The sequence below is a fragment of the Corylus avellana genome, chromosome 3 (genome assembly GCF_965113065.1).
Source record: "Corylus avellana chromosome 3, dhCorAvel1.hap1.2, whole genome shotgun sequence".
NCBI lineage: Eukaryota > Viridiplantae > Streptophyta > Magnoliopsida > Fagales > Betulaceae > Corylus > Corylus avellana.
Window position 1 is genome coordinate 34,882,558 of NC_142492.1, and position 17,300 is coordinate 34,899,857.

General features: G+C 38.6%; 5 protein-coding genes across 5 annotated transcripts; 3 read left to right on the forward strand and 2 right to left on the reverse strand.

Annotated features, from left to right (window-relative positions):
• The first annotated feature begins 297 nt into the window (after window positions 1–297).
• On the forward strand, window positions 298–1,527 carry LOC132175285 (protein RKD2-like). Its single transcript, XM_059587171.2, has 4 exons — window positions 298–401; window positions 483–625; window positions 722–1,044; window positions 1,146–1,527. The coding sequence occupies exons 1-4, from the start codon at window positions 298–300 to the stop codon at window positions 1,458–1,460; spliced, it is 885 nt and encodes a 294-aa protein (XP_059443154.2). The 3' UTR covers window positions 1,461–1,527.
• Window positions 1,528–2,878: 1,351 nt separating this feature from the next.
• LOC132173516 (Pentatricopeptide repeat (PPR) superfamily protein) lies at window positions 2,879–5,545 on the forward strand. Its single transcript, XM_059585029.2, has one exon. The coding sequence runs from the start codon at window positions 2,879–2,881 to the stop codon at window positions 4,769–4,771; it is 1,893 nt and encodes a 630-aa protein (XP_059441012.2). The 3' UTR covers window positions 4,772–5,545.
• A 252-nt stretch (window positions 5,546–5,797) lies between these two features.
• MDH (malate dehydrogenase) lies at window positions 5,798–8,699 on the reverse strand. The gene is made up of 2 exons (XM_059587546.2): window positions 8,568–8,699; window positions 5,798–7,326 (listed from the first exon to the last, which is right to left on the reverse strand). The coding sequence occupies exon 2, from the start codon at window positions 7,316–7,318 to the stop codon at window positions 6,080–6,082; it is 1,239 nt and encodes a 412-aa protein (XP_059443529.2). The 5' UTR covers window positions 7,319–7,326; window positions 8,568–8,699; the 3' UTR covers window positions 5,798–6,079.
• Window positions 8,700–9,935: 1,236 nt separating this feature from the next.
• On the reverse strand, window positions 9,936–12,316 carry LOC132176034 (Pyridine nucleotide-disulfide oxidoreductase family protein). Its single transcript, XM_059588146.2, has 2 exons — window positions 11,505–12,316; window positions 9,936–10,802 (listed from the first exon to the last, which is right to left on the reverse strand). Exons 1-2 carry the CDS (start codon window positions 12,195–12,197, stop codon window positions 10,101–10,103), a joined length of 1,395 nt encoding a protein of 464 aa, XP_059444129.2. The 5' UTR covers window positions 12,198–12,316; the 3' UTR covers window positions 9,936–10,100.
• A 2,350-nt stretch (window positions 12,317–14,666) lies between these two features.
• LOC132175896 (GDSL-like Lipase/Acylhydrolase superfamily protein) lies at window positions 14,667–16,788 on the forward strand. Its single transcript, XM_059587988.2, has 5 exons — window positions 14,667–14,935; window positions 15,131–15,261; window positions 15,405–15,644; window positions 15,742–15,991; window positions 16,375–16,788. Exons 1-5 carry the CDS (start codon window positions 14,698–14,700, stop codon window positions 16,638–16,640), a joined length of 1,125 nt encoding a protein of 374 aa, XP_059443971.2. The 5' UTR covers window positions 14,667–14,697; the 3' UTR covers window positions 16,641–16,788.
• Window positions 16,789–17,300: the final 512 nt, after the last annotated feature.

The following is a 17,300-nucleotide window of genomic DNA, read 5'->3' on the forward strand; positions in this document are numbered from 1 at the left end:
CACGCACACACGGGCGGCCACTGATTCATGCATGGCCGCTGCTGCACGTTCCCCAAATATTTAATCTTAGTTTTGCATTGATTAATTAGCATTAATAGAGTTCATCATGATCATGATTCATATATATATATATATATATATATATATATATATATATATATGGCTCCTGGCGGCCTCCCATTCATATTTGCGTCTCATCCGATACTAATGCCATTACTCTCACACCTGAAAACAAGAAAAATCCATTCCCCTGCCTCCTCATTATCCTCTCTGTTTTCCTCTCTGTCTCTCTCAAAAATGGCGAGTCAGACACTCAATGGTTGGTGGTCTACGCGTGAACTGGTCTACAAAGATGACGACCCCTTCCTCTTTCCAACCCAAATGCCTTCTCTAGACTTGAGGTAACATTTTTCTTATTTTCTTCTTTTTTTCAAAAAGATTAATTTCCCTTTTCTCATTTGAACTAATATTTTATGTGGTAGTGGGTATTCTTCATTGGATTGGCAGTATGCCTTGCCAATACAAGAGAGCTTTCTTGATGCTGCTCCTTTGACAGAGGTCTTCCCAACTGACCCTTTTTCTGCACCAGTGGATATTCTTGAGCCAACCACAAGCATAATTCAAGGTGATAAATCTAAATATATATATACATGTATGCCTTGCTTCTTCTTTTTTCATTCAATATTTGAACTATAATAGTCTTTCCAATATTCTATTGCAGATGACATTTTCTGCGGTTATGGAGTTTGGAATGAGATAGGTGGTGGGATTGAAGCTGATCAGAGCCAGGCTTTAGTGTTGTGTAACAATGGGAAGAAAGGCAGGAAGGAAGATAGAGTAGAGAGGAAGATGAAGAGGTGCAGCAGTTCCAACATGTTATCTAAGAAAGCCATTTCTCAGTACTTTTACATGCCTATAACGCAGGCTGCAAAAGAGCTTAATGTGGGCTTGACACTTTTGAAGAAAAGGTGTAGGGAATTGGGTATTCGTAGGTGGCCTCATAGGAAGCTCATGAGCCTCCAAACCCTAATCAGGAATGTAAAGGTATACCATCTCTCCCTCTCTCTCTCTCTCTCTCTATGCATGCATGTAGCATGGATGATGTATGCATAATAATGCATGTATGTGGGTTGTTATATATGCAGGAGTCGGGTAAAGAGGAAGGAGAAGAGAGTGAAACAAAGTTGAGAATTGCCTTGGAGATGTTGGAGATGGAGAAGAAGATGTTGGAGGAAATCCCAGATTTGCAACTTGAGGATAATACCAAGAGGCTTAGACAAGCTTGCTTTAAAGCTAACTATAAGAGGAGAAGGCTGATGGCTATGGATTCAGTGTCATGCTCTAGCAGCAATCTAGGAAGTGTGGATGATGTCATGGCTAATGATCAGAGAATGAATGAAGAAGAAGAAGAGAAATCTCTGCTGTTGGACTCCTTTTCTTCTAGTTGCATAATGTTCTGATCATGAAAGTTTCTTCAAGCAGAAAAGAAAAAACACCAATCTTGGATTGGTTAACTTGCCTAAACATGTTCTATAGATGTTATGAATGAAGGTTTCCAGAAGTTTTTTGCACCAAAAAACTTTATATTGGATGTTGCTACATGCATATATATATGCACTAGTCTTTTTGAAGAATTTTCCGCCAAACAAGTGGGATCCAAACCAAATGACAATCTAACTATACATGTGTTCTTTAATCATATGAACCATTTGACAGTAATATGATCACCTAATTAGCAGAGCCATTGATGCAGACAGCAAATCCCATTTGTATGGCTACCTAGCAGCTTGGAGGGAATTCCTCTATAAATATTTGGCCTCATCTTTTCCCTTTGCCCTGTAATTTCAAAAAACATTTCCATTGTTTGTAACGTATATACGTTGTTGGTTGTTGCTAGCAAGCTTCCAGTAATTTGCTTCCTCTTTTTATTTTTATTTTTTAATCTTCTGCTTTTTTGCAGAGACTTTTTGTACATGATTTATGAATGAAGATCATGATATCATCCAGTCAAGTTTGGGATTTATGGTTTGTGATTTTCTTGATATAGAAGTGAAATTCCAAAGCATTCTTAGTAAAATGATTTTTTGGACTCATAATGCAAATTGTAAGATGGTTTTTCAGGGTATATGTTGAAATATGGTTCGCTTTCCACGCCATAAAGAGATTGGTTATTAAAAGTAGATCTCATTATTGCAATAATTAATTACATTGATTCAATAATCAAATCTAATAAATTGATAGTTTAATTTTTATTTCTAAAAAATCTATTTAAATAGGGGTTTCTTGTAATGTATTAACTATTATCTATAGAGGAGAAAAATGATAGGAATACTAAATTTTTTATCAAGAGATGGGTATTAATGAATATTTTTTGATAAAAACTTTGGTACCTATAACATTTCTCTACATTGAAAGCAATATAATAAAAATGTAATCGGTAGTAATGCTATTCTTTACGCTCATTTATCATATTCATTTCATACGATGTATTTTAAATGGCTTTTTATACCAATTACTTGCAAAAACAAAAAACAAAAACGCTATATAAAACCTGTTATATTAGTCCATGTGAAATGAACGTGACAAATACAAGACTTCACCCGCTCCACTTACCACAATATTATTCCCAAACATACATGAATCAAATCTTTGCATAATGAGAACTAGGATTAAAGTTCTCCTAAATGTAATATACCTTTCAAAATTATCATTAAATTTTAATTTATTGATAATTTTAAAAACCGCATTTGGGATGACTCATTGAATTAATCCTAATCTTATGGCAGTGCGAAAGCTTCTAACTATCTCAGTGAAAAGAGACATGAACTCAAATTATATAACCAATCTTTTAAGGCAAAGAATGAAAACAAGTCCATTGATGGCAACAATTCCGCACCGCCGCTCGCTGACTACTGTTGCATTTCATGCCTCTCAACAGCCTCAAAATCCACTGAAAATCCCTGCAAAACCACTCCCACAAGAAAACCAGACAAAACCCATCTCTGACACTACTCAAGCCGCCCAGAGACATGAACAACAACAAAACCGACTGCTTTCTCTCATAAAATCATGCACCCAGAAGACCCATCTGCTCCAAATCCACGCCCACATTGTCCGTACAAGTCTCCTTCAAGACCCCACCATTTCCCTCAACTTCTTGTCCCGTCTGGCTCTCTCTCCCGTACGAGACGCGGACTATTCCCGCCAGTTCTTTACTCAAATCTCAAACCCATTGGTATCTCACTACAACACCATGATCAGAGCCTACTCTGTGAGCAATTCACCCCTGGAGGGGGTTTTCATGTACCGAGAAATGAAACGTCAAGGCCTGCGGGTGAACCCCTTGTCGTCTTCGTTCGCTCTCAAGTCTTGTATCAAACTTTCTTCACTTTTAGGGGGAGCTCAGGTTCATGCTGCGATTTTGAGAGATGGGCATCAATCAGATAGCCTATTGCTCACTACTTTGATGGACCTGTATTCGTGTTGCGAGAAGTGTGATGAAGCATGTAAAGTGTTTGATGAGATACCTGAAAGAGATACTGTTGCTTGGAATGTGTTGATTTCTTGTTGTATACGTAACAACAGGACCAGGGACGCGTTGGGTTTGTTTGATATCATGCAGAGTGGCGGTGATGGATGTGACCCTGATGATGTTACGTGTTTACTTCTTTTGCAAGCGTGCGCCCGCTTGAATGCGTTGGAATTTGGTGAAAGGATTCATAGTTACATTGAAGAGCATGGTTATGGAAATGCTTCCAATTTGTGTAACTCTCTTGTAGCGATGTATTCGCGGTGTGGATGTTTGGATAAGGCTTATGGGGTGTTTAAGGGAATGCGCATTAAGAATGTGGTGTCGTGGAGTGCAATGATTTCTGGTTTAGCCATGAATGGGCATGGGAGAGAAGCTATCGAAGCATTTTGGGAGATGCAGAAAATGGGTGTTCAGCCCGATGATCAGACTTTTACTGGAGTTCTTTCTGCTTGCAGTCACTGTGGTTTGGTTGATGAGGGAATGAAGTTTTTTGATAGTATGAGCCAAGAGTTTGGGATATTGCCAAATATTCATCATTATGGGTGTATGGTAGATCTCTTGAGTCGTGCTGGTTTGCTCGATCAGGCCTACCAGCTCATAATGTCAATGGGATTCAAGCCAGATCCGACAATATGGAGGACCTTACTTGGCGCTTGCAGAATTCATGGCCATGTTACCCTTGGGGAACGAGTGATTGGACATTTAATTGAACTTAAGGCTCAAGAAGCTGGGGATTATGCTCTGTTGTTGAACATTTATTCCTCGGCTGGCAACTGGGAGAAGGTAGTGGAAGTTAGGAAATTTATGCAGGAGAAAGCAATCCAAACTACACCTGGCTGTAGCACGATTGTATTGCAAGGAGCAGTACATGAGTTTGTTGTGGATGATGTTTCACATCCACGGAAGCATGAGATTTATGAGATGCTAGATGAGATTAATCAGCAGCTGAAGATAGCTGGTTATGTTGCTGATATTTACTCGGAATTGCACAATTTGGGTGCCGAAGAAAAAGGGATTGCGCTCTCTTATCACAGTGAGAAATTGGCTATTGCTTTTGGGGTTCTTGCAACTCCACCTGGCACAACAATCAGGGTGGCCAAGAATCTTCGGACCTGTGTTGATTGCCACAATTTTGCGAAGGTTCTCTCAGGGGTTTATAACCGAGAAGTGATTGTTAGAGATCGCACCCGGTTTCATCATTTCAAAGAAGGACGATGCTCCTGCAATGATTATTGGTAAGGATATCTGGGGTTGGAGAAACACATTACACAAATTTACTGTGAGGCAACTGTTTTTGCTAGAGATGCAAGGGCAGGCTTGTGTGTTACACTAGTCCTGTTGTATGAGTTCGGGGCAGAGAAGCATATGTGTTTACCCGGGCATATTCACTTAGCATTTCAAGGGCTAAAATGATAACAACGGGCCGTTTATGTCACAACAGAGAACGATTTCGGTTTCAACGCAAACTCTTGGATGGCTGCTTCCATCACCAATTTCTCAAATTTTGTTATCTCAGTCTATGAAATGCCAGGTTCAGCCTTGTTTCTAACCCTAGTGTTCTGATTTGGATTGCAAATGTTGAACGGCAGATCCAGTCCTGCACCGACAAGTTTGTACTTTTTACTACATAAACATCAATTGCCAAAGCAGTGAAATCTGAACTACACAATTTTGTGCTGATGTATTTGATATGGATAATTTGTTCTTGATCTTTGAATCATTACCAAAATATTTTTCAAGGAACTAGACTTTGTTGAGATACCATGGGGCTTCATTGTTTTGTTTGCAAAAGAAAAAGGAGAAGCTCATGCTCAATCAGAAGGCACAGGGAAGAGGACTTGAGATGCCATGTGCTCCCAATTACTGATGTAGTATCCCAGCTTGTATTTTCGGCAATTTGTACACAAGCCTTTCCATAACAAAGAGGTGTTTCAACACAAATCATATAAATTATATTCTTCCATGTAATGATGAATCCACAAAGAATACCAATCAGAGGTCGCTATTCTATTCCATCAATGCTTTCATATGACACATTCTAACATCAGAATAACGATATGACACCCTTCCTAACCAATAGCAGATATTTCTTATCCCACTCAAGAGGTTTAAATCACAATTCGAACAAAAAGAAATTCAACAATAGAGCTATCAATAACAGAAACAGTTCATGGTTCAAACAAAAGATAAAGTTATGCTTCTTTGGCATATGAAAAAAATAAAACACAAACATCTGGGATGATACACATCCACTGGACATAAGTATATTGTAACAGCCATGTGTTATTCCAAAACTGTCAATTACTAATTTACTACTACATGCTCCCAGTAAGGAAATTATTAATTATATGTTTAGAATCTACAACAATATAGCCACCTCTAAAACTTCTTACTGGAAGGGCCTCAAGATAGTGAAAAGAGAAAAAAATAAATCATTCTACAAAACTGAAAGTACTGATTCAATGATAAATCCGCCAAAAAAACCAGACATTGTCACATCACTTAAGTAGACGTTATAATGAGGCAAGGGCTCCAAATACTTGAATTCTATGCGGCAACTGTTTGCTTCTGAGTAAACGCAATCCCCTTCTCAATGCTGGCCTTCAATTCTGGCTTAAGGGCTTCCAGAGCCTTCTGCTCATATTCGGTCAACCCTTGGAGGTCAGAAGAAATCAGAGCCTCAACCCCATTCCTTCCAAGCTTAACCCTTGATGCAAAGAATGGAAGATCAGTCAGATCTGACTGAACATACGTGCACTCATATACATCCCCATCTCCGTCAAGTGCACGAAGAGATGACTCAACAAATCTGGCTGCTGCATATGCCATTGATAATGTAGCAGAACCAGTACCAGCTTTTGCCTCCACAACTTCAGTCCCGGCATTTTGGATCCTAACAGTTAACTCTTGAATTTCTTCATCAGAAAAGTTAACTGATGGTTTTGTCCTTGACAGCAGAGGTAGAATAGTGATCCCGGCATGTCCTCCAACAACAGGGACATCAACATCAATCAGTTTTAGGTTCTTCTTCTGAGCAACGAATGTGTTTGCCCTAACAACATCCAGTGTCGTAACACCAAAGAGCTTCTTTGGATCATAAACACCCTTCTGCTTCAGAATTTCTGCTGCAATTGGCACTGTTGAGTTAACTGGATTGCTGATAATGTGGATGAAGGCATCAGGGCAGTTATCAGCAACAGCCTCAATCAAGTTCTTAACTATGCCAGCATTGATGTTGAAGAGGTCATCACGAGTCATACCGGGCTTTCTTGGAACTCCAGCAGGTATAACAACAACATTCACACCCTTCAAACAATTGGCTAACTCAGAAGGTCCAGTGAAATCCAGAACTTGGGAAGGAGTGTTGCAGTGACTGAGATCAGCAGCAACTCCCTTTACATTTGCTATATCATAGAGATGCAAGGAAGAAACTAATGGGGACATCTTGATAAGAAGTGCCAGTGGTTGACCTATCCCTCCAGCAGCTCCAAGAACTGCCACTTTGAAAGTTGCCTGGGGCTGCAGGTGATACTGATAACTCTGATTTTCCTTTTGAGCTTTTGTGGCAAAAGATGCCCGAAGAGCTGCACTAGTTTCCTTGCTTAAGAAGGATGACTCTGATTCACAACTCACAGATATTGCAGCCTTGAGGCCACTGAAACTCTTTAGCGGGTTCTGGGAGTTAAACCTCACACCAAAAGGCTTTGATTGAGGAAGTGAGCGCACTTTACAGCCAAGGGAAACATTTGTTCCAATTGAAAAGGTAGTTGCTGATGTTGCTGCCATTTCACACTCTGTAGAACAAGAAAGTATCAGGGCTTTATCCATTGACAACAAACCAGACCACTTAAATTACTTAATCTAGAAAATAATATCCTTATTGCTTAGGTTGATCTAATCTAAACTTAAAGCTACAGTACTTCCTATTGGGCTGAAATACACCAAAAGCTTCCAATGAAAGAAATTTATACACAATCTGCGGCCAATAAAAGTGTAGTTCCAATCCCATAAATTTTTTTCGATGAAAATTGTTGACACCAGTTCAACATGTAAATGTAGTCAATCAAAACTATGGATGTTAAACTTAGCAAATCCATGGACACTGTATTTCAGAGTCACAAAAGAAAACGTTAAAATATGATAAGTCCAGCTTTTGCTATGTCCAAGTATTAAGTTCACAGAAAAGCTGTAACAAGTGTTATAAAATTTTCAAAATAGGGAAAATATATAAACTTCTGCAATTAGAAGTAAATCTACCGATTGTAAGGCTATCAACATGGACCTGCAACTCCCGGATTCGACAAATACACATTAATAATGAATCAGAAAATAAGATCACATAAACTCATAATCAATCAAGGCTGAAATTCTTTCTGTTCCAGAAATTTCAATAGTGGGAAGACCAACTGTAGACTGGAGTTGCTTTAAAATGAATGGGAGAGGACACTACGACTTCAAAACTTCCTAATATCACTTAAATGAAGAAAACCCATCACTAAAACAGTTGAAAATCACATCTTTATGTTTTTTTTTTGGGATTTAAAATCTTTCTTTTCCTACAATTTCTACACATTTTCCCTTTTATTCTATATACAGACATCTATTCCATCTAATCAGAAGTTTTACGCTACCAAATTAACCACCAAAAACAACGCTCAAAGATTTTTCTTGTTTTTCCAAAAAGCAAAAATAGTAGAACATGCATGTATGTTCTTCAATACAGTTTCAACGCAATGGAACTTATGCTTTCACAAACAACAACAACAACAACAACAAACACGCTTCCAAAACATGACCCAGATCCGGAGATACCCAGATGAAAACAAACCCAGCAGATCCGTCAATATCACAAGCAATCTCATACTACACAATCTCAGGAAGTTCCCAGAAGAGAGGAGCTCATGCTCATACAAACAAACAATAAATAAACAAAAAGATAAGAAATTGACAAGCTACAGCAGCTAGCAAATACTAAATCTTTAGGCAATAAAAAATTCAGGAAAATGAGATGAACAAAAGATTGGGAACACCGAACCTCGAGATCTCGACGCGAAGAGTGGAAGTGAAATGAGAGGCTTCGGTTAGGCGCTTCTTTAATAAAGGCTTCTCGTTTGGGAGCTCCGCCTATGGGCCTCGTACAAATCGCTGCTTTTCGGCACCTGCGACTGCGCCACGCATCTTATATATGAAACCAAATCTCTGGCATATTCCCTCCATCCCATTTTAACGGCTCTGATTAAATCTTCTCTCTCTTTCCTTATTCTTTGTTTTCCATTTTTTTTTTTTTAAGAAATTTGTAATAAAAACTATAATTCTTAAAAAAATAATTATGAGTACATGGAAAACCCTTTTTCTTGTTTCTTATTCTTTGATTCACTTGTAAGTAAGATAATTTCACATAATATTAGCAAAAAATCGAGGTTTTTTCTTCTTTTTTAAATGATGATTAGGCTCTAAAAGTTGGTGAGATAATTTCATTTCAATGATTTTTCTTTTTTGGGTAACATTTTTTTCCCTTGAAAAATAATTAATTGAGATAGTCTCGTTGGATCTTTGCTACAAAACTAATAACTTACTTGCCAAGAACAAGAAGAAAGGAGAGATCTTAGCTAACAAAATTAATGGTGGGTTTGTCCACACAAAAGGGGGAGGGAGAGGGGGGATTTGAACCAGTGACCATCACTCCATGAGGCGTGATTCCCAACCGATTGAACTACCTTTTAAAAACAAGAGTTTGAGACTTTTTGAAAATGAATTATGCACAAATTACTATTTTAACATTATCCTTCACATCTGGGCTCAAAATCTCATTCGTTAAGATTCAACACACTTAATTGAAATGAGAGATAAGTTGTAAATTTTAAGGTTTAAATTTTGGACTCGGTTATGATATTATATTAAATTATTTTTTATTCTAAAATTTTAAAATATTATTAGTTAATATTTTAATATTTATTTTGTCGAAAGTCAGCTCTTAATCCACTTGACACCTGTAACTGTAAACTCTAGACTCTGCAACCTTCCACCAACTCCTTGCTTCTTTGCCATTGTCAACGCTTTGTTGGTGGAAAATAGGTGAATTTAGTTGAGCAAGTAACGAGGGTGGACATTTAAAAGTAAATAGTAAAATATAAATTGACCATTTTCCTTTTCCTTTATGCCTATACAGCCCCTGAACGCTCACTATTGTTTGTGCATGGCTTTTTTAAACACAATTATTAAATATTTTTTATATTTATGATGCATCAAAATACTCCTGCATTAAAAACAATCAGAAAACCTCTCCCAAATACTCTCGGGAGAGAATCGCCCACAATTATAATGAGATTTAGACAGAAATTTCCAAAGCTTCCAATAATCAACAGCATGCTTTCTTATACTACCTGTTTTCCAGCATCAAAGATAAGTAAAACAATGCACTTTCTATATTACTATCACCGCATCATAATTAGTAAAACAATAATGCAGATTAATCTCCAGGGTACAAAGATCATACGGAATCACAAAAGAATGAAAGCTAGACATTACACAAAAGGAAAAGAAAAGAAAAGAAAAGGCTTCCTTCCTCTCATACACTAAGCTTGTCCATCTCCCTTCTAAGTGCATTAGCCCTCACCAAGCTCCCAATGGTATTCACGGCCAACTTCAAATCCTCCCAAGGATTCCCAGGCACCACAGTCTTGTACAAGTAGCTGTCAAATGTCATCTTCTGCACATACTCATCTGCGCACATCTCCACAAACGCTTCCCTTGCCGGATTCGACCGATAGAACACCTTCTGCAACACATCTAACACCTTGTATGTTGGCCAGTAAGTCTTGTCCCACTTCTCCAAGTACTTCCTCAAGTCCCCCTCATTCACCATCCTCTTCCCATTCTCCGACCCTTCCACCACCGCCTCGGCGCACATCCTCCCGCTCTTTGCCGCAAAATAGATACCTTCGCCCGAGCACTTTGTCACGTACCCTGCTGCATCCCCCACCAATGCCACTCTTCCCGACAACCTCCGTGGCCGAGGGTGTTCTGGTATTGGGTGTGCCTCAACCCGTATGATCTGACCGCCCAATATCTTGTCCTTGGCTCTGTTCCTCGTTGCAAGCTGGAACTTCTTGATGTCCCCTTTGTGGGTCACCGTGCCTGTGCCAACAGCCACATGATCACACTTTGGGAAAACCCAACCATAGAAGTCGGGAGACACATCATCGCCAACATACATCTCCGCAAGGTTCTGGTAGTAAGCCATTTTATCATCAGGAATCTTGATTCTCTCCTGCAATCAAAGACACAAATCACCACATCATCACAATTCCAGTCCTAAAAACCTCCAACTGCAATCAAAGACACAAATCACCACATCATCACAATTCCAGTCCTAAAAACCTCCAATTACGAACTTGCAAACAAGGGATTGCAATGTTACAACTAGGAGTGTACAAATAGTTAACCACCAATAACGTTTGAATAATCATTAACCACCAGTTTTAAAATAACCGCTGACCACCTAAGCAGTAGCGGTTATTAATATTCAATAACTGCCTTGGCGATTGCAGTTTTAGCCAATAACTGCTAACCGCAACCGCTTGTATACCCCTAGTTACAACCTTTACATTGTCCTAATCAAATTCCATTTAGCATTGCGATTTTGTAGGCAAAAAGCGTGATTTTAAACAAAATTGCTATGAAAATGTATGGAGGGATATGTTTTAAAAATCATACAAAAATACGATTTTAAAAGCTATATCGTAATTAGCAAAACATATGTTTTCAAATCACTATTAAAGAACAAGTTATTTAGTAAATATATTACTATCATACATCATGATGATTTTCAAATAAAAAGGTAAAATTAAAATACAAACTAATTTTCAAGGTCAATTCATCTTAATTCAGCTGCAGTTCAATTTACTCAATAGTATTTTTGAATTTTAAATCTCAATCTTAAATGAAGCAATTTTTGTACAAGTCAAATTACCTGAAACGCAATGGCGTAGTCATAGTCACCAGCACCAATGGCCTTGGCGACACGCGAGTTAGCCCCATCGGCGCCAATCACCGCGTCCACCTCCAAGGTCCGCTTTTCCCCAACCGCGCCGGCCTTTCCGCCGTACCCAGTGTAATGCAGCACGTACGGAGACTCCCCGTCTCTGGGCATGTCCATTTTGAGAAACAGCCCGTTGATGATCTCGGCGCCGCTCGCCTGGGCTCGGTCCCGAAGATACGCGTCCAGGACCTCGCGTCGCACCATGCCGATGTACTCGTGGGGCTTCAGGGTCTGCCCGATGTCCACCGCCACGTTCGACGGCGAAATCATCTTCATCCTCGTGACCCTCCGGTCGATGATGTCCAGCGGGAGGTCGAACTCGCCCACCATGCACAGCGGTATAGCACCGCCGCAGGGCTTGGCGTTGTCGAGCTTGCGCTCGATCAGGTAGGTCTCGACCCCGCCCTTCGCGAGGGTCTCTGCGGCGGCGCCGCCGGCTGGTCCGCCGCCGATCACAGCCACCCGGAGGTTCCTGTTGGTCAGTCTTGGGCTGGATTTCGAAGCCACGACTCTGAGCTTTCGGGGGTTTAAGGAGCTGGGTTTGGTTTGGGCGGTCATGAGGTGGGGATTCTCCGCCGTGTTCTGGCGGAGTCCGATGAAGGATTTGAGGGCAATGGAGGCCATCGTTGGTCGGAGTTGGTGCTGAGAGTGTGAGAGTGATTCAGACTTCAGTATAGAGTGAGTTTTGTTCTAGCGGTGGATATGGTTTGGGATATGAGAGGGTGTGGCCCGTTGGATGTTGGAAATGGACGTATGGGATTTCATGTGGATAATGGCATGGATTTTTTGGTTTGTTTTCTAAATGGCTGACATGTATGCCACGTTGTTTTGGAAGTGTTAGGTTCTCAAAGGGGAAAGTCAGATATCTTACATGCAACCAATAGTAGTTTGACACGTGTATGGTGTAAGAAGCCCTTGTATTTTTGGCAGGCACTAATCCACGTTGCACCACTCAAATCAGTCTAAAAAATGGTTGTTGCATTGAATTAAAGATTGCGAATCCATCCAAATAAGTCTCAATCTAATAAGAAAATTCTTATTATTTGTATTTAATCTCAATTTTCACTAATATAATTAAGAAGACAAGAATAATAAAAGGGTTAAATAACTTAAATCTACAACAAGTCCTTGTGCTTTATAATGCTCATTAATATTGTGAGAAGAGTTACAATAATTCAATAAATAAAAAATTTAAGAGTTTAGAGTTCTTTTAGTTACAAAAATTTAAGAGGTAAGAATTATAAATAATAAATTAAAGTTATTATTGTTAATAGAAAAGTATAAAAGATTTGTAACGTTTATATTCTTTCTCTATAAATAGAGTATTGTACACAATTAAAAATATCAAAAAAAAAAAATGTAATCATAAAAAAACTTTGATGTGTGAATATAAGCTATAAGTCAAACCACGTTAATTCTCGAAGCTTCTTCATTTTTCTCATTTGTCTTCTTTAAATCATAAGATCTAATAATTGAAAGAAAAAATCAGTTTTGTATTTTCAAAAATAATAGAATTGATCATTAAATATAAAATCAATCATTTCGTCCACTTCTTTCAATTATTCATTTGTTAGGTTAGGTGTATTGAAAAAACGACCACGACGTGTACTATCTCCACAAAAGCATTGTCAAATCATCACACTGTGCCAAATCAACACTCCATCTAGTTTATCGAAAATCTTTATATATATATATATATATATTAAAAAAGGAAGAGCTACAAATTGGATTGTAGAGTTCAACCCAATTAGCAGAGACCCATCTGATCTTTGTTTGATCAGATTGAAATCAAACTTTGACCCGGCCCATTAGCAGAGTCCCATATTTGTATGAGAGTAGAGTTCAACCTATATCTAAAGCTCAGAGCAGTCAAGCCCAACCCAAAAGGAACAATTTCACCCTAATTTTTGTTTTGTTTTGTTTTGTTTTTAGTGGTCCCTTTCTTCGATTGTGTGTTAAGAAATTATTATAGTCACGCCAATTATTTGGCTTCATTCTTAGAAGAAATCTCTAGTAATTTTACTGGCCGAATTGCTGGCAATATGGCCGGACACAAAAACGATAAAACTAATAAGAAACACACCTGCCAAAATAAGTTTTGAATTGTTTGTTAATTTGTTTGGACAGACAGGCTTTATAAAAACTTTAATTTATTTCTTGCTGGCATTAGTAAGCAATTGGCGGCCAACAAATTGCTTGAAATCTGAAAATATTCTCAAATATCATACAAGTAGAAGCAAAAGAAAGTCTTTCTCCGAATATTACCAACCAAATGGGACTTCCCTAGCTAGAAGAAATCAAGACATATATGTATATATATGTACGCTAGCCTAGATGTCTCACCCAATCGCCCTGGTGTGAATTCTTCAATCATACAGCTAGCTTACCAACATTTAAACCACAAAAGCAAACATCCTACGGGTGAGCAAATTTCCTTGTCTATACATGTTGACAACGTTCCATAGTCAAACATTGTTGCCCCCATGTTGAGCCAATACCGTGTAATTTAAATTATATCATTGGTAGGTAAACTCACAAGACCCAACCCTAATTAAATGCTTAATGCTAAAAAAAATAAAAAAATAAAAAAATAAAAAAAAATTCATAATCTATGTCAGTCTATTAAATTGACATATATCTTCAGACAGTAACACACTGAAGGGAGAATAAGAAGAGATATAATATTTTTCAGTCCGACTCCCTAAAGTTAAATTTCTAATTTCGTCTTTGTGGTTAGACACATGTTCTTTTAACCCAGTTTGGAGGGAACTTTGTCGGTGTTAAATTACTTGGGAGTTGGGACATGCAACATTATGATATTTTTCTTATCTCCGTTGTATATTTTATTCATACATACATATATAATGTCAAATTGTTTGGGACATTGGGCAAAATCAGGGTGGTTGCAGTAGGTTAGAATCATCAACAGTTGGTTTATCAAACAACTACTTTCTGTGTCTCTGTCTCTCAAAAACATCCTCCTGTTTGTGCCTAGCTCTAGCTACTTTATCCACCCATACGTTGCATGACTGGCATGTTTAAATGCAACCCAAATCTCCTTAATTAAACGACAATTCACTGAGAAAACTTGGAGGGCCTGAAACAGAGGAGCTTCTTATCAAACATGAAGAACTTCCACGGTGTGCTAACAGTAATGGTGGCCATCCTAGGAATTGCCATGGATGGATACAATTGCAAGGTGGTGCAGTTCATATTCGGCGACTCCCTCTCCGACGTCGGAAACAACAAGTACCTCGGCCGGAGCCTGGCTCAGGCCAGCCTGCCATGGTATGGCATTGATTTTGGCAATGGCTTGCCTAATGGGAGGTTCACCAATGGGCGTACAGTCTCTGATATAATAGGTACTCCATGCCTGCACATTGCTAGTATACATTTACAGGTTTTCCTTTCCATAATGTCGCGTGCATATTCGGTTTTGGTCGTGCATTTTAACGTCCCTGTTGGACCCCATAACCATAGCCTGTTAATTTTGTATTAGATTCGTATCAAATTTGCAAGTCGTGTCAAAATTGACAGCCCTGCTTGTACATATTCAGGTGACCGGACGGGCCTCCCAAGGCCACCAGCCTTTCTGGACCCATCTTTGACAGAAGACATAATTCTGGAAAATGGAGTCAATTATGCCTCCGGAGGTGGTGGGATTCTGAATGAAACTGGTAGCTACTTTGTAAGTTGCAGATTCAAAGGTGGCATCAAGAAAATATATATATATATATATATATATATATATATATATATATATATATATGTGTGTGGAAGAAGCTTCATTTAAGAGTACTGAAAGTGTTTTTTTTTTTGGGTGTCTTGCAGATTCAAAGGTTTTCTCTTTACAAGCAAATTGAGCTTTTTCAAGGGACAATAGAACTGATAAGAAGCAAAGTTGGCAAAAAGGAAGCAGACAAGTTTTTCCAAGGATCTAGTTATGTGGTTGCTTTAGGCAGCAATGATTTCATTAACAATTACTTGATGCCACTTTATACCGATTCATGGACATACAATGATGAGGGATTCATCACCTACTTAATGGAGACTCTAGAAGCACAGCTTAAGGTTAACTAATCTCCAATTATCAATCTTTTTCTTCTCTCACTTTGAAAGTTAAATCGCCATTTATCCCAACATTTCTTATTGTTTTGGGTATATATAGATATTGCACAGCTTAGGGGCACGGCAGCTGATTGTGTTTGGGCTAGGGCCAATGGGCTGCATTCCACTCCAAAGGGTGCTGAGCACATCTGGGGATTGTCAGGATAGAGCAAACAAACTGGCTCTCAGCTTCAATCAAGCTTCAAGCACGCTGTTAGATGATCTATCAGCCAAACTTCCCAATGCAAGTTTCAAATTTGGAGATGCTTACGACGTCGTCAATGACGTGATCAGCAATCCCTACAAATATGGTACGTAATGATTACCATAAGTAATTCTAGAAGTTCCTCTTGTGTCATTCTTGTGTCACTTAAAAAATAAGGTGGCTTTTAAAATCATCATTTGATCAAAATTCAATAGTAACCAATCACAAGTCCACTGGTAATTTTAAGAGCAACATCATTCTCAAAAGAATACAAAAGTGACACAAGAGAGACTTGTAACATTACTCTGATTAACATTGACATTATTAATGTTTAAAACATGCAAAATGTTAGTTTATCAAAATTTGTGTGACACCCTCCAATGGAGAGCTGCCACTTCAGCTTGGAACACAATACTAAAACAAAAAACATCAAAATTTACCCTTTTATGCATATTAACATAGATATTGTAATGAATTTGATGGTTGCAGGGTTCAATAACTCGGACTCACCATGTTGCTCCCTCTATAACATTCGACCTGCTCTGACATGTACTCCTGCATCAACATTGTGTGGAGACAGAAGCAAATATGTGTTTTGGGATGAATACCACCCAACCGATAGTGCCAACGAGTTGATTGCCAATGAGCTCATCAAGAAATTCGGATTCACGCAAGTGGACGGCAAACCCAATCCCCCTTCCCCATCCCCTGTTCTTCCCCCTGCCCCTGTTGTTGCCCCATCCCCTGAGGGATAACAATTGTACTAGTTGATGGTGTTTTGTTGCTCCACATATCTAATTTTATTTGTGATTTTCCAAGAGTTAGTGATATACAATAAATAATTACTGCTATGGTTTTTGAATTCAATTATATTACATGTATGCCCTCTTTCTATAAAATATTTTGCACAAGGAAGATTTTTAATTTGATTACTTTTTCGTTACTCTGTTCATATTATGGTAGCCTTTGAAACAAACTTGTAAGCTATGCTAAGATTACGGGTTCACATGTTGAAACATAAGTATAGGTCAATTATAACCTGCCCCATTTAAATTGGTTAAACCAGTCATCTACAACCAACTATTTTTGTGTTAGGTTCGTATTGAATTTGCGGGCTGTGTAAAAAGTTGTCAACCGTAAACAACTCAGTGTTAGTTGAGGGAATACGCCTAATAACCCAATGTCAAGTGGGGGTGTACGCTTGACGACCTAGTGTGAGGTGGGAGAATACGCCTAATGACCCAATATTAAATGAGAGAATACGCTTAACGACCCAGTGTTAAGTGGAAGATTACGCTTGCCAACCCAATATTAAGTGGAGAAATACGCTTAACGAAATTATAATTAAACTAGTAAAGTAAAGAATATGTTTCAGATTGTGAGTATGCATCATGAACATGTTTTGGATTCCAATC